Source organism: Delphinapterus leucas, chromosome 16 (genome assembly GCF_059928025.1).
Source record: "Delphinapterus leucas isolate spDelLeu-1000000601 "Yukka" chromosome 16, BTC_Dleu_Yukka2, whole genome shotgun sequence".
NCBI lineage: Eukaryota > Metazoa > Chordata > Mammalia > Artiodactyla > Monodontidae > Delphinapterus > Delphinapterus leucas.
In genome coordinates, this window is record NC_143144.1 from 23,696,040 (window position 1) to 23,713,611 (window position 17,572).

The window sequence follows — 17,572 nt, forward strand, 5'->3', positions numbered from 1 at the left end:
GGATCTAGTTCTCTGACCAGGAATCAAACCTGGGCCCCCTGCATTGGGAGTGCAGAGTCTTAGCCACTGGACCACCAGGAAAGCCCCTCCAACTAAGTTCTGATTCACTTCATGATGACTATGTCAATGCTTTTTAAAAATACCACACCATTAAGTTCCTTTTTCTCCACACTCTCTCCAGAATTTATTATTTATAGACTTTTTGATAATAGCCATTCTGACTGGTGTGAGGTGATACCTCATTGTGGTTTTGATTTGCGCTTCTCTAATAATTAGCGATGTTCAGCATCTTTTCATTTGCCTGTTGGCCATCTGGATGTCTTCTTTGGAGAAATGTCTATTTAGGTCTTCTGCCCATTTTTTGACTGGGCTGTTCATTTTCTGAGGAATAAGGAATTCAAGTGGCTGGCTCAAGAAATGTAACAAGACACTGGCATGGAAAGTTTAATAACATTCCCCCATACTTATGGAGGACCTCAGATCTTTCAGAATGTTTTCACAGAATTCCTTACTCTGACCCTTAGAACTAAGAAAGAAAGGGAGTTGAAAAATCATAAGTTCTACTTTAACAAATGGATAAATGAATTATGGCAGGCTCAGAACACCTGCCCATAGTCAAAGGACATGTATGTAATGGAGGCCAGCCACGATCCCAGGCAGTAAGTGTTCTGTCCATTTGACCTCCCAGCCTTACGCCAAGCACTAAACTAGAGTAGACCAGAAATGGCCACAAGCAGAACTCAGCTCATTGCTTCTGGTTTCTGACAACTTCCTTCTTTTTCCTCTTCTCTATCCTGTCACTCTTAGTTTCATAGGAACTGGCAGATCAAGATTTATTTCAAACAAGTGAAACATACAGAAAGAAAGGAGAAGGCCTTCCTTAAATATACAAACCTTGATTCTCAGTCTCTAGTTTTTCCTTTTTGAATGACTGAGATTCAACATGTACTGGATTGTAGTTGTAGGATGAGGGAAAAGGTTGAAGTTCAAAAAAGCTTTAAAATAAGCTCTGTTGAAATGATCATGAAAAACATACCATTTTTAATTTTGGCAAATATAAAATTTCCAAACTTATGTTCAAAGACCACCAAAAGTACAGAAGCAAAGATATCAGATATAAATAAAATTAACCAGAACATTTATTTCAACTGTTTAAAATCATAAAAGCAAAATGTAAATTATAATTACTTAAACATGGTAATAAAAAGAGAAATATTGGTTAATGGAAGCACTAGTCTTATCTATAATAGCTAGAATTTTTTTAAACTATTTTCTTTAAAAATTAAAATTTATACTTGAAGTTCCTTTGGTTTATTATTATTTTCTAGTGTATATTGAAACCTTGATGTTAACACGTCTTTCATTTCAGAAATATGAACACGCTAGTCAAGAAATAATCAAGTGCCACAAAAAGGAAATAATACAAAGTCTTTAGGATTTTACTCATATTCATAATCCTACGTCATCTTTCCTACAACCCTAAAAGAAAGAATTTGACCTGTCACTTATAAAATCAAATTTAAGAGACAAAAAAATTTTTAAGTGATGTAAGAAATCATAAATTTTAAGATTTGGAAACTTTACTAAAATTTTCCTTCTGTAAAATGAGAGATAATCATAGCACTTTCCTCACAGTATCTTTCTGTGAACTACATGTCAAGTACTCCAAGATTACATGGCAAGTGCTCAGGTCTGTGAAGGGTACAAAGCAAGTGAACAATACATGCTAGCTAACGTTACTCACCAGCACTGCCATGCCAGTGTAAAATACTAAAATATTTCTATAGCAGTTGACAATTAGCTGTTGCTCCAGCTTCCAAGATCTCCCACATCATGACTCTGGTAGTCTCTTCCCCGACCAGAGCTCCCACCACCACCACATACTGTGTCCTGATCCAGCCATGAAAAAGTTAGTTGGAGGCTTTCAGAGCCTGTCCTATATGTTAGTACCTCTACGGTTGGTTTGCTAAATATTTTAGATAATATTCCTGGTTACTTTTAATACTTATTGATCTTGGGTCAGTCTGCCAGAAGTCAAAAAGAGTTAAATAAACATTGCGTAAGGCAAAAACCATGGATAAGGTAGGTCAGGTTGGACATTATAAATCTAGGTCCAAAAAAATCAACTGAAATCCTACAAACCTTGTGATAACCACATAGTTAAGATTTTGATATACCACCTTCCAATGGTCTTATTTCCATTAGCAGAAATAAAAACTGTTAACGTCTTGGTTTATAACCTTGCAGATGTTTCTTTAATGAATATTTACATATGTATTTACTTTTTAAAAACCAAAATATAATATAGCATATTAAACATTCTCTTTTGTAACTTCCTTTCTTTCTACATATGATGTAAACATCCTTCTCTGTCAATAAATACAATTCTACAAATGTACAAAAAAAATCTAGTACCGGAAGTATAGAATTCTGACATGGATTTTTTTTTTTTATCACTCTTCTATTGCTACATACTTAAATTACCTTTTGGTGTGAGAAACAAAAAAACAATGAAAATCTAACATTTTAAAAAATAATCAATATAAAAAAAAGTTTTAGTGGAAAACATGAATAAATGTTTTTATCTTAGAATGGGGAAGGCATTTCTCAACACAATTCAAAAAATTTTGAAGCCACAGAGGAAAAGACTAACCCATTTGGCTATGTAATATTTCTATATGGGGGGGAACTTTTGGATGATTTTTCCAAAAAAATCACAAATAATGTTAAAAGACAAATCTAGAACTGGGAAATAAAATAATAGCAATATTTGACAGAAAAAAAAAATAATGTCCTAATTCCCAAACTCATAAAAATGAATATTTAAAGAATAGAAACAATTCAAGGCTGAAAGTAAGAAATACAAATGGTCAATAAACATTTGAAAAGCTGACCAAGCTTACTCATAATTAATTGCCAAATACTAAAAATTTAATAAGGCCCAGTGTTGATATGGTATGTAGGGGAAAGGGCTACTGAAAGCATTAAGGAGATCAGTTGTTTGCAAAGGTCTATCAAAAATTAAATACAGGGCTTCCCTGGTGGCGCAGTGGTTGAGAGTCCGCCTGCTGATGCAGGGGACACGGGTTCGTGCCCCGGTCCGGGAAGATCCCACATGCCGCGGAGCGGCTGGGCCCGTGAGCCATGGCCGCTAAGCCTGCGCATCCGGAGCCTGTGCTCAGCAACGGGAGAGGCCACAACAGCGAGAGGCCCGCGTACCGCAAAAAAAAAAAAAAAATTAAATACACATATCCTCTGATAAAGTAATTTCCCTTCTGAAAATTATTCTACAGATATATTCACACAAGTACAATGTGTTATTTGCAAAACAAAAATTTTAAGTATCCCAAACGTCAATCAATAGGGGACTGAGTAAATAAATAATGGGCCGTTTTTACCGTAGAATATAACACAGTTCTTCACAAAATTAAGAAAGATCTATGTACTGATACAGAAGAGAGTCCTAACATAACTATAAAAGTTCTAATCCTATAGAATAGTATTGGAAAAAGGCACACATAAGAAACTGCTAATAGTGATTGCTTCTAGGGAGCAGAACTATTTTCATTGTATAGGAATATGTATTACTGTAGTCATAATTTTTTAAATTTTTTAAAAGAAAAAAATAAACATTTCCAGAAGGAGAACTGTCAAAGGGAACGTATGATTTTCACATAGCTGTAAGTTTAGACTACTCCTTATATCTCCTACTGTAAAACACTCTGAGTTGGGATATTAATGATTTCTTGCATAATTGAGCATAGGAAGATAACAAATGTGTGCTACTTAATCAATGTCACACATATTACCTAAAGCAAATTAAGTATTTTAATAGAAAATTAATTTGCAGAAATAAAATATACCCACTCCTGTATAGCACAGGGAACTATATTCAATATCCTGTGATAAACCATAATGGAAAAGAATATTAAAAAAAAAGAATGTCTCTATGTGTATAACTGAGGCACTTTGCTGTACAACAGAGATGGCACAACATTGTGAATCAACTCTACTTCAGTTAAAAACAAAAAATTACCCACTCCTCTTACCTGCCATGGACCCAGCCATTAATCTGTGTACATGACCAGAAACTCCCAGTTTTGTAGTAATTAACTAGAAACCAAAAACATCAAATTATGCACTTTTACAGAAGCAATCTTGCCAAATGTACTATATTACACATTGATGACCACAAATACTCAAAGTGTGAATGGGAGTAGTAGGAATAAAATAATACTATAGACAGTGAAGTCTTGATACTGCTTACTTTTCATTTTAAAATACCCTATGATAATTTTTAAAAAATTATTCTTAGGATACCCTATGAAATTTAATTCATTAAACTCCTTTCTGTGTTAAGATGTTTGAGAGAATAAACTTTCAGTCAGCCAGAAAAGAGAAACTTAGTATGATGGGAAAAGCTGTTAACTTACAGCATTACTCAAAAACAGACTTTCACAATATGGTCTCACTAGTTTATTTAATAAGAAAATCCAAAGTTGCAGTGTTCCTCTCCTACAACTGAGAAACAAAAAGCATATCAAAAAGCTATTAATATTTTATGGATTTATTATTAGCTACTTGAAGGATACTTTGGCTCTTCTTCGTAAGTATAAACATAAACAATTTACTAAAAAATGACTAACAATCCTGGAACAGATAACTCCAAAACCAAGTTATATTTAAAAACTTAAACTATCACAAGCCTTAGTCTTTCAAAAAGGCATTACTTTATCCATTCATCCAAAGTAACTTTAAAGGTCAAAGCAAATGCCTTGTCAATTAAGTACGATATTCAAAGACACAAAAGAGGAAAACAAGATAAAGTTTCAAGTACCGTTTTATAATGCTCAAATGCCATAAACTGGATTGCACCATAAGGAAAAATTCGAATCATCATTGCACCATTCCCTTTATACAATCCAAGGTATCCCTCCTTTTGGGGAACAGCACGCAATGTAGAAAATACTCCTATTTTTAGAAAGATTTTTAGAAGAAAAATACTATTAAAACAGAGAAAACTACCTAAATTCAAATTTTCATGACAATCACAGATAAAGATTACTATGCCATCATTCATGATATAATTTTGCTTGAGGAATTACATGAATAGTAATTTCTGTATAACAGTTAAAGCTACTTAAAGTACATCATATGTCCAAATTATGTAAATATTCCTCATGTAAAAATATAAAACATACTACAGCAAGAACAGCTACAAATTATAGTAAATTATATTTATAATTATTGTAAATTAATTAATCTCTAGCAACCTAAAAGAATATTAATAGAAATATATTCAACATCCAGATAATACACTGTGGATGACTATCTGGAAGGACGAAGGAAGGTTTCCCAAACTGACCCAGACACCTGTGTGGTTTGTTTACGAAAGAAGCTGCTAAATAAAAGAAACAAATAAAAAACCTACCAATTAAAAAACTATTTAAATTGGGGGGCAAATTTTCATTAGTAGTACACTTTAATTAGGAATAGAGATAAACAAAGGCCTGAGTTCTGATCTGATATACTGATATGTTTATTATTCTAATAATGTCAATCACTAATCCTATTTGCGTACAGACTTCTACATTCCATTATTAAACTATTTAAATTCCAATATTAAACTATTTAAATTCAGGTTCCTTTCCAAATTTTTCAAACAAAAATCAGATCAAATATGAAGGTAAATCACTGGGCTCATTTCGAATTTTAGAATTCAAGTAACCTTTTGATCCCTTAGCAGAAATCAAAACTGTAGGTACTTACTAACATCCAAGAAAAGATATACTCTAAAAGCATTTTTAATAAGCAGATATCTAAGTGGACTAATAATGTATTAAAAAGAATTCTATTTGGGTTGTTCCCTGCTGGCCTAGTAGTTAGGATTCCAGGCTTTCACTGCTGTGGTCCGGGGTCAATCCCTGGTCGGGGAACTGAGATGTCGCAAGCCACGTAGCGCGGCCAGGGGGAAAAAAAAATAGAATTCTACTATATATATATATATATATATATATATATATATATACACACACACATACAGCTATATGTATAATATAAAGTTCTTCCAAAATACATGAATAATACAACTAAATATATTCACCCCTCCCTAAAAAAAATTCTATCAAAGACATCCTCTTGCTGGAAGAGAAGAGTAATGATAAGCTCAGTTTAATTTTATTTAAATGTGTTTGTAATAATTTAAGGGTAATCAAACTTAGAACAGTGGCCACCTAGCAGGAACAGGAAGGCTAACGATGAGAGAGAGTACAGAGGAGGTTTCAACTGTACTGATGATGTTTATTTCTGAAGTTCTGTGCAGCTCCCCATATGTTTATTATATTATTCTCTAAAACTCTTTGATTGTTACAAATATTTAAAGAGAAATCATTAGTAGAAGTGAAATAAAGTTATTTCAAAAAAAGGAAATCCAGGGACTTCCGTGGTGGTCCAGTGGTTAAGCCTGCGCTTCCAGTGCAGGAGAGCACAGGTTCAATCCCTGGGCGGGGGGCGGAAACTAGGATCCCACATGCCGTGGGGCCAATAAATAAATAAAATTTTTTTCTAAAAAAAAGGAAATCCAGGAAACAAGGAGCAGGGGAGGGTGGCTGGGGAGGATACAAGAAAAGCACAATGAACAGAAAACATAAATCTATGACTGAAAAAAAAAATCTAAAAGATATAAATCCGGGACTTCCTTGGTGGTCCAGTGGTAAAGAATCTGCCTTCCAGTGAGGGGACACGGGTTCGATACCTGGTTGGGGAACTAAGATCCCACATGCTGGGGGGCAACTATGCCCGTGAGCTACAACAAAAGGACCCACAACGAAGATCCCACATGTCACAACTAAGACCTGACACAGCGAAAAGTAAATAAATAAAATTTAAAAATATTTTTTAAAAAAAGATATAAATCCTTCTATTAAAAGCCAAACTCTCAAATTCTGTTAAAAGGCAATGCCTAACCAAATGATTTTCACAAAAATCTCACCTAAAACAATAACACAGAAAGACAAACAGAGGAAGACTGGATGTTGAATGTTTTCAAATGGCATTTAAATATCCATTGAGATAATCACGTTATTTTTCTCCTTCAACCTATAGTGTACTATGTTTACTTTGGGAAATTGAGATTTTCTTTATGGCATAACACTGAACCAATTTTTGCATGTGTTACAAGCATATTTGGAAAGAATATGTATTCTCTGCAGGGTGCAAAGTCCTCTTGTCTATGTTATATCAAGCTTGTGTGTTATGTAGATCCTTTTCTGTATCTTTATTTTGTCAAGATAGGATTACAAGGAACTAACAGTTGGTAAAATATAAACATATGCTTGTGTATATATACATAAGCTCTGGAGGAAAAGGGAAGAAAACTGTAAATGCTTGATTCTAACGAGGGGACAAGGAGGAAGGCGTTTGCTTTTGCACTTTTTGAATTATGAACTTGTGAAAATATTATACATTCAAAAAATAAAAATAAATAAAATGTAAAAATAACAAAATTTAAAGGCTTTTTAAAGAATCCTATTATGATTCAGCTACCTATTTTTATATCACATTGACTGTAAAAAGTTAAATGGAGGTCAAAGATTTTTAATATACTAAAGGAAAAAATTCTTTACACTCGGTGCAAATTGCGGAAGAAGAAGTTCTAATTATACCCCTTCCTTTTCATTTGGCCACAATAATTTTGATTCAAAATAAAAAGTAGTTTTTGATGCCTTGGAAATAACACCATACACTTTTTAAAAGAAGCTAAAGTACAAGTTTTATTCAATAGCATACCTTTATCATCTTTAATTTGACTGTGAAAAATCATGTTTTTAAATTTAAGCAAAACTGAAAAACTATCTTATGCATGTAAAAAGGGAGGCACCTAGAATAAAATGCCCAACAATATTTTTAAAATAAATTAATAAGCCACTAATACTTTTCTTTTGGCTTGTATATTTTAAAGATACATGAAACTCCATACACTACACCAATAGTTCATTGCTGCACTACAGGAATTCTGTTTCAAATTCTGCATGCCTTGTAGGGTACACTGTAACCCGTGGCATGCAGCCCTGTAGAGCGTGAAATCTAATGTGAATATGTAAACTAACGATTACAAATCAGGAAACAAAACAACATACATCAGCATGGGGAGAAGTTTAAAAGAAAAAAACAATACTGCTCAGACATTCATATGCTGGGTCACTGTCAAACACCACAAGATATTGGGTAATATAATTCATCTCCTTTTCACCCTCAATTTAGACTACAAAAGAAAATCATTTCCTTCCTTTCCAGTTTTATATAATCTCTCAATAAGTTCAAAGGTCTGATTCTTTCTATACATGAGCAGTACACTGAGAAGATATAGAATTCATTTCTAGATACAAAGATATTAACAACATTTTTCTTTCAATTTAAAGAACAGACTTTGTATTAAAAATATTGACAGGAAAATGAGACACGATAAATATAAAATCACATTTTAAAAACCCAATTGTTAAAATAATTGATTCTTATTCACTCTGTTAAATATCTTTCTTAAAAATGATGCATAGATCATGCAGAGCACACATCATTCCCATTACTGAAGCATGAAACTGTAAAGCAATGGAGTAGTATGAGTTAGTTGCCTTGACCTAACTTCTTTCTTGGTCTCTAGTCACATTAAATTTTTTCCTTTAAATCTTCTTCCCTCTAATTGAAAATTTAATATATGTTTAACATGTATTATAAATTAGCTTAGAGGAAAAAAATTACCTATAATCTCACCACTGAAAATTAACCACTTAATGTTCATATTTCTCCTTCTAGCCTTTTGTCTAAACACATTTACTTAGGTAAAATGCAATATGATTAAACCATTTGCAACATTTTTTCATTTAACTAATATATTATGAACATTCTTCCTAGTCAATTAATATTCTTTTACAATTTTTTATGATTGCAAAATAGTCTATAATATGGACTTATTTATTTAAGTAATACTTTTATTTAACTTAGCCAATTCCCTATTATTAAACATTTTGGTTGGCTCTTTTTTTTTTTAACCAACATAAATAATGCTTTCATTCTTGTATATACATATTTGAGCACATTTCTGATTACTTGCTTGAAACAACCTCCTAGAACTAGAATTGCAAGGCCAAAGAATATGTATCTTTTCAAGACTTTTGATGCATATTACCAAAATGCCCTCCAAAAAGGCTATAAAAAATCCTTACTCTCACCAATGATATATCAGAGTGTCCATGTTAATTATAATAACTGGTTTTTATGTTTACAAGGAACAACTAAGGGCTCGATTTTTTTTAACAATGCAAGTTTATACTAATTGCATTGGATTCTGCTTGCCCTAAGATATCTATAACACATGCTTAAGTGTTTAAAGGAATAAACCTTATCTCTATCACTAGTTGGATTTTTTTTTTTAAATCAAGCTGAGCTATTATGTGTGTCCATTAAGGATGTGATTTGTTAATCTCAATAAACAAATATGTAGTATTACTTCAATGATTCAAAGATTTTAGAGTACATTAGTACCCTAAAATGATAAACATATATAACCACTATTGCAAATGAAACGATTAAAATAGCTAAGAGATACATCCCTTGTAAAATCTGCCCCCAAACTTGAACTCCCTCTTGTGTCCTCTTTCCACTATAATTCACAACTAGAAACGAAGACAGCAGATGGATAACATTTTCATTTTTCTCTTTAGCATCAATTAACTCACCCAAGTGTTTGTAATGGTGATTGTGAGCTTGTAATAAAACCTTCACTCGATCCAAAGGAGCAACTGTTGTTTTGGCACAGCATCCAGCAATACCTAAAAAATTTGAAAAGATCAGGAAGAAATTCCATATCATTTCTTTCCAGATGGAAACCATTATTTAGAGGCTAGCATACCCTCTAATCTCTAATTTGATCTCCATGGGTAGAACTGCCCAGTAGCAGGGATATGTAGATGATGGGCCCCCATTCTCTACAATTTAATTATTGAGCATGTCAGACTTAATAAGTTTGAAGAGTGTAAATCTGCCCCCTAATTCCTGATGAACATTGGAATCTTGCTAAATGTGGTTATGGAGACAGACACTTGGAGGGATTTACCCACCTATAAGCCTCTGTTTGAAATAACATCTTCTTCTTCTGGATGACTTCTCATTGAAATAATCAAATTTCACCCGTAAAATTCAGTCATTCATTTATCCACTCAGCAATTATGTATTTGGTCCCTACCACATGCCACTGTGCAGACATGTGGATGACGGTAAAGTGCATACATGGGCTTTAGCATAAATCAGAATCCAGGTGAGCCCTAATAGCTTGGCATGCTTCTAAGGTGACAGTATATAAAGATTTTTTGCTACAGACTGTGTCCCCCCAAAATTCATACATTGAAAACTAATTCCTAGTGATGGTATTTAGAGGTGGAGGTGGTATTAGAGGAGGTGATTAGGACCCTCATGAACGGAATTAATGCCCTTATAAAAGAGGCCCCAGAGGGACTTCCCTGGAGGTCCAGTGGTTAAGGCTCTGTGCTTCCACTGCAGGGGGGCACAGGTTCAATCCCTGGTCGGGGAACTAGGATTCCGCAGGCTGTACAGCCAAGAAAAAAAAAGAGGCCCCAGAGAGATCCCTGGCCCCTTCCACCATGTAGAAACACCAGCTATGAGGAAGCAGGTCCTCCCCAGATATTTGCTGGCACCATGACCTTGGACTTCCCAGTTTCCAGAACTATGAGAAAGAAGTTTGTTGTTTATAAGTCACCCAGATTACAGTATTTTTGTTATAGTAGCCTGAACCATCTAAGACACTTCTGTAAAGTACCTTACATGTAGTAAGCACTCAACCAAATGAGTTGTTACTATTGTAAAAAGGTGGACAAAAAAGTCCTTGGTGTCTTTTTTATGGTTAGGTTAAGCTCTTCATCATTGCATATTTGTTAAGGAAGGTACAAGAGGACTGGGATATTGTGAGTCTCTTTACTACTGCATCCCCAGAGACCAGTTCAGGTACTCAATACCTGTTTACTGAATGAATGAAGAGTCTTACTTTACAAACTTTTAAAAATATAAGACAAAATCACTCAAAATCCACACACATTTACTTAATAGCTCAGCATGTAACTGATGCTAAAATGCATATTCTGAAATACCCAACAATAAAATGCCTATTTGTACTCAAATACTAAATCCACATATAAGTTTCTATATCAAGCTTCTCTTATCTGAACTAATGGAAATAACAGTCATGGCTACTCAAAATTGAGAATAAGCTAAAAATAATTTTCATTCTGTATATTTGGTTTCAGAATAGTTTTTTATATAATTATCTTCCCATTCATTATGAAATAACCACATAAAAATTATTTAGAAACTGCTGAATAAGTAGTTTCTTTTAACAATATCTTTACTTGCTTATCACACCACTTTATAGCTCAATTAATCATCACAAAAGTCCACTGAGTAAGGTCAAGTAGCCTTTATCTTCATTTTGAACAGCTGAACTTAAGATATTTGCCAAAGACGACTTACCTGGCGGCACAGTGGTTAAGAATCCGCCTGCCAGTGCACGAGAGACGGGTTCAAGCCCTGGTCCGGGAATATCCTGCATGCTGCGGAGCAGCTAAGACCGTGCACCACAACTACTGAGCCTGCGCTCTGGAGCCCACAAGCCACAACTACTGAACCTGCATGCCGCAACTACTGAAGCCCGTACGCCTAGAGCCAGTGCTCCTCAACAAGAGAAGCCACGGCAATGAGAAGACTGCGCACCACAACGAAGAGTAGCCCCCCGCTCACGACAACTAGAGAAAGCCCGCGTGCAGCAATGAAGACCCAATACAGCCAAAAATAATTTATTTACTTAAAAAAAAAAGATTTGCCAAAGACCACTGCTAATCACCAATAAAAAACACGTATGGGTCTTCCCTGGTGGCGCAGTGGTTGAAAGTCCGCCTGCCGATGCAGGGGGTACGGGTTCGTGCCCTGGTCCGGGAAGATCCCACATGACGCGGAGCGGCTGGGCCCGTGAGCCATGGCCGCTGAGCCTGCGCGTCCAGAGCCTGTGCTCCGCAACGGTAGAGGCCGTGGCAGTGAGAGGCCCACGTACCGGGGGAAAAAAAAAAAAGAATCAGGTTAAAAACACACATGGTGGGGCTTCCCTGGTGGCGCAGTGGTCTGCCTGCTAATGCAGGGGACACGGGTTCGAGCCCCGGTCTGGGAAGATCCCACATGCCGCGGAGCGACTAAGCCCGTGCGCCACAACTACTGAGCCTGCGCGTCTGGAGCCTGTGCTCTGCAACAAGACAGGCCGTGATAGTGAGAGGCCCGTGCACTGCGATGAAGAGTGGCCCCCGCTTGCCACAACTAGAGAAAGCCCTCGCACAGAAACGAAGACCCAACACAGCAAAAATAAATAAATTAATTAATTTAAAAAACAACAAAAAAAAACCAAAAAAAACCACGTATGGTTTCCTTTGTACCCGGTACTAGGCTAAGAGATTCAACTGCAGGCACTATGCCAAGGCTTTTTCAGGTCCTTTCTCATTTAATCATTACAATTACATTCTGAGGTAGGTACTCTATTTTCCCATTTAAAGGATGGGGAAACTGAGGCAAAGGGAGGTTAAGAAACTTGCCCAATGGTATTTTCTCATATCACTTGGACCAGGAGTGCCTACAATGGTTATAAAAATCTGTGAGCAACTTTTTTTTTTTCTTCCCATTTCAATGACAACTTCATCCTTTCAGCTGCTCAAACCAAAATAAGTCCTCCTTGACTTCTCTTCTTTACCCATCTCTAATCTGTCAGAAAATCATTTATTCTATCTATATCCAGATTATCACAATTTTTCACCACCTCCCCTGCTACTAAACTGATCCAAGCCACCATCATCTATCATCTGAATTACTGCAATAACCACCAAACGGGTCTCCTTGCTTCCATATTTACATCCCTGCAGTTATTCTCCACAGAGCAGCCCAAGTAATCCTTTGGAAACATGTCATATCATGTCACTTCTCTACTAAAGACCTGCAATGGCTCCCTACTTCACTCCAAGTAAAAGTTAGAATCTCTACAGTGGTTTACAAGACCCTTCATTTCCTGTCCCCTTTAACTTTCTAACCTCCTTCCCCCATCAGCACCACCTGGCTCCAGCCACATAGGTCTCACTGCTGTTCTTTGAACCGATAAGGTCCTCCCTGACTTTGAAGACTTTGCTTTAGCTTTTCTTCCCACCTGGAAGGCTCCTTCTTAGACATCAACTTGTTAAACTCCCTCACGTTTTCAAGTTTGCTCAAGTGTCATCCTCCCAATGAGACTTATCACGAATTATTCTATTTAATACTGTACCCACGTAGCCTCTACATTTCCTTGCCCCATTCTCCTTTTTACTTCTTCCCATTCCATTCGTCATGTTTTAATATACTATATAACTTATTTTTTCATTTTGCTTTTCGCCTTTCTCACAACAAGTCCCCAACCAATGTAAACTCTAGGATCTTTGTTTTATTCCCTTATGTACACTGAGCATGTAGCAGACACTGAAATATTCCTTGTATAAATAAATGAATGACCTTTTTATCAGCAGAACAAAATAATTCTTAATACCATTGCAGCATACAGATATCTTTCTACAAGTCCTCATAATGTGGAATTTTAAAAATTCCCAGCCTTTACAAATAATTAAATGATGACAACTCAGACAGTCAACTAAGAGAGGATAGAGACTGGAACACCTCTTTATGGGAAAGCAGAAGAAATTTCTGAGAGACAATATGAAACTTCTGGCCCGACAGTCACACCATTAGTAGGGCTGGGGCTTCCCTGGTGGCGCAGTGGTTGAGAGTCTGCCTGCCGATGCAGGGGACACGGGTTCGTGCCCCGGTCCGGGAAGATCCCATATGCCGCGGAGCGGCTGGGCCCGTGAGCCATGGCCGCTGAGCCTACGCGTCCGGAGCCTGTGCTCTGCAACAGGAGAGGCCACAACAGTGAGAGGCCCGCAAAAAAAAAAAAAATAGTAGGTTTGTACCAGCTACCTGTCAAGTACCTGTGGCACAGTTTTCTAGAATCACCGGAACCAGCTTTTGTTGTAGACAGTTTTGCACAATTTCCCAGTCATCCTCAAAAAGCTGACCTCCCATGTTTATTTTCTTTTAAGCAAACATCAAAATCCAATTCTACTCTCGGTCGTGCACAGTCTTTATAAAAGAAAGGAGTGCCCAGCATGTTGCACTGAAACCCTGACGTCCTTTAAGGGACTCCCCTCTTTTTCCTACTATCCAACCCTGAAGAACTGGTGCCTGGTTCAGCCCTTCCACGGCTCCAGCCGCTCCTCGACAGCTCGAGACCCTTCCTCCCCAGGATCCTGCTGTCATTAGTCAAGGGATTCTTAGAGGTTACAGCGGGTCCGGGCAAACACCTGGCAGGGCACTGGAGCAGCCAGAGTCCAAGAATATTATCGCGGCCGCATACACCCGACCTGCCCCGGATGCCGCCCCGGCCACTCAGTGCGCGGCCAGGTCCCCCCAGCGGAAACCCACCTCCGGCCAGGAAGGAGCGCAGCCAGTAGAAATCTCTGCGGGCGGCTGGCCCTCCGGCTCCTGCCGCCTGCGGCATCGCGGTCGTTGGCTCGGCTGCTGCCAGGGCCGCCGCCGCCGCCATCAGGACCAGGGCCGCGTCGGGAGCTTTGGTCGCCAATTTATAACCCAAGCGCCCTAGCCATGGCCAGAGCAGGCAGTGACAGGGCACCGACCGCCGCACGGCGGGACGGAACACCACGGGCGGCGCGGCGCTGGCTGATGGCGTAGGCCAGGGGCGGGGCCTGGGTCAAGGCCCGAAGCGGGAGTCGCCGGGGCTGAACACCTCCCACTCTCCCCAGCCTCGCCCCACATCTCTACTTCTGGCCTCGCTGTGCAGGCGTCTTCTGTTACACGCGGAAGAAGGGAAGAATGGCCAGCGAGAAGGTCCTTCCAAAACCCACCACCTCAAAAAGCACTCCCCCGCCCATCAACCCATATTGATCATTGTTCGACATGTAACCGTCCATCGGGCTGCCTTCTGACCTTCCCAAAATGAACCATTTCCAGAACCAACCTTTGGTTCCTCACTCTTTCCAGGAACTTCTGAAATTGCACTCTCTCCCACCTGATCAGCTCTACCTTCTCAGGTCTTCTCGCTGAACCTCACATTCTGCCTCCCTAACCCCCCCCCCAACTAAGCTGCTATTCCACCCCCAACCCCTCTGCCAAAGAAATAATTGCTAAAGCAAGTTCTTCTTTCTTTGGGGTGCTACAAATTACACAAATACTTCTGCCTTGCCAGGACTTTCTGAATCTGTGCTTTGTGCTTAGCTCTGAAATTCCACCGCTCTACTCCCCACCAACTCCTAAACTCTCAGGAACCTCCCAGTTTCTTCTCCCTGACCCCGCTGTATTACAAGACTATTTTTTTCAAACCACCCCTTACCCAGCACTATTCTCTTACTGTGCGTCCCTCATCACCTCCAACTTGAGCAAAATTCATACCTATTCTCTGTGACCAAAGTTGTTCTGAACTTTTATCCTCTTTTTCAGAAATTACCTATTATAATTTTCATTAATACTCCAATCTTCCCTATTATTGACACTGGTCCCCACTTTCTCTTTCTATGGATATGCCTCTGCAAGGTGTTTCCAGCCAACATTTATCATTAATGGTGAGTCCAGATTTCAAATTTATTTTTCCCATGCTCCCAATATTCAATTTCTACCAGAAAATACAGACCCATATAATAATATCATTATTTATAATTTGCATGTCTAATGTGAAGAATTGAAAGCTCCCAAAAGTGGGGATGGTTGCATAACATTGTGAATGTAATTAATACTACTGAACTGTACACTTTAAAATGGTTAAAAGAGTAATTTTTTTTTTTTTTTTTGGCCGTGCGGCTTACAGAGCGACCACGGATTGAACCCGTGTCCCCTGCAGTGGAAGTGCAGAGTCCTAACCACTGGACTGCCAGGGAATCCCTGAAGTATGTTTTATTACAATAAAAAAGTACAAGAAAAACCTCCCTAAGGTTTTTGTTTGTTTGTTTATTTATTTTGGGCTGAGTTGGGTCTTCATTGCTGCCCACGGGCTTTATCTAGTTGTGGCGAGCAGGGGCTACTCTTTGCTGTGGTGCATGGACTTCTTGTTGCGGTGGCTTCTCTTGTTGCAGAGCTCAGGCTCTAGGCGCACAGGCTTCAGTAGTTGTGGCTCGCAGGCTCTAGAGCACAGGCTTATAATTGTGGCACACGGGCTTAGTTGCTCCGCGGCATGTGGGATCTTACCAGACCAGGGCTCGAACCTGTGTCCCCTGCATTGGCAGGCGGATTCTTAACCACTATGCCACCAGTGAAGTCCCCAGGTTTTTTTTATGTAACAAAAAAAAGACAAAGGTCTATGATTTCGTATTACGTAACTAGCAAAGCTGTCCCAGCTCCTGGTGCTAATGTGTATTTTTCCCCGTCCTGTAAGCTGGTATTTTTTCCCTGTCCTGTAAGCTGTACTAGTATCTCTTCTAATCCATTTCCATTTCAAATGAGATGCACCTTACAAATTTAATTTATCACGTAATGGCCCTCAACTCCAAAACTCAATCCAGACCTAGGATGGAAAGTTTACATACATGATAACCGACAAGTCTAGTGACTTAAACATCCAATTATTTCTTCTCTACTCAGCTGGTTACAACTAAGCTACTCAACCTACAGATGCTATTACACTCACTCTCAGAGATCTTACCCAACCTCAGAGTTTTAAATACATTTATATGTAGTCATTGGGATGACTGCTAATCTCCAGCCCTTCCCACCCACTCTCCAAATCTATTGATCCATATTTCCCACATCTCCACCTGTATACCTAACTGGCATCTATTTATCATATCCAAAACTAAATTCCTCATCTTCTTTCCCAAACATGCTACTCCTGCAACCTTTCCTCATTTCATTAAATCACAACTCCAACCTCAGTCCATAAACATTGAGTAATTTCCTAATTAATCTCCCTGCTTTCTCTTGCTTCCTACTTTCTGTTCCTAATATGGCAGCCAAAGCAATTCTTTAAAACCTAAAATAAATCTTGTCACACCTTATCCCCAAACCCTTCAATGGCTTCCCATATCACTTGGGGGAATTCTTAAAATGGTCTACTGGTTTCCTGTTATGTCTCTGGCCTCAACTCCTAGAACTTCCTTCAGTCACACTGGCTTCTTTGTTCCTCATAAATACCTGGCATGATTCCCTCAGGGCCTCTGCACATGCTGTTCTTTCCACCTGTACTACTTTTCCCCTAGATATTCCATGTAACTTCCTCTTTCTATATCCTTCTTCAGGTTTTACACAAATGTAAGCTTCTCAAGGAGGCCTTTTCTGGCTGTAATATTTAAAATTACTACCCACTCCACCCTCACCCCTACCAAAACTCACTATCTCTTTTCTCTCCTTTAATTTTTTCCACAGAATTTACCAGTGCTTATAATATATATAAAATGTTTTTATTATTAGTTTTCCCCCACTAGAATGTAAGCTCCATGAA

The 17,572-nt window shown here is 38.1% G+C and overlaps 1 protein-coding gene across 6 annotated transcripts in view; it reads right to left on the reverse strand.

Annotated features, from left to right (window-relative positions):
* Positions 1-14,795, reverse strand: part of SLC25A16 (solute carrier family 25 member 16) — a 35,525-nt gene extending 20,730 nt beyond the window's left edge. For 2 of the 6 annotated variants that reach the window (XM_022590729.3, XM_022590731.2), the window contains exons 1-4: positions 14,551-14,785; positions 9,735-9,827; positions 4,838-4,971; positions 4,050-4,113 (exon numbers count right to left, since the gene is read on the reverse strand). In XM_022590729.3, the coding sequence (XP_022446437.1) occupies positions 4,050-4,113; positions 4,838-4,971; positions 9,735-9,827; positions 14,551-14,671 (412 nt within the window). In that variant the 5' untranslated portion in view covers positions 14,672-14,785. Of the gene's footprint in view, positions 1-4,049; positions 4,114-4,837; positions 4,972-9,734; positions 9,828-14,550 lie in introns of all 6 variants that reach the window. The other 4 variants (XM_022590730.3, XM_089897573.1, XM_022590726.2 and 1 more) reach the window with 4 other exon arrangements.
* Positions 14,796-17,572: the final 2,777 nt, after the last annotated feature.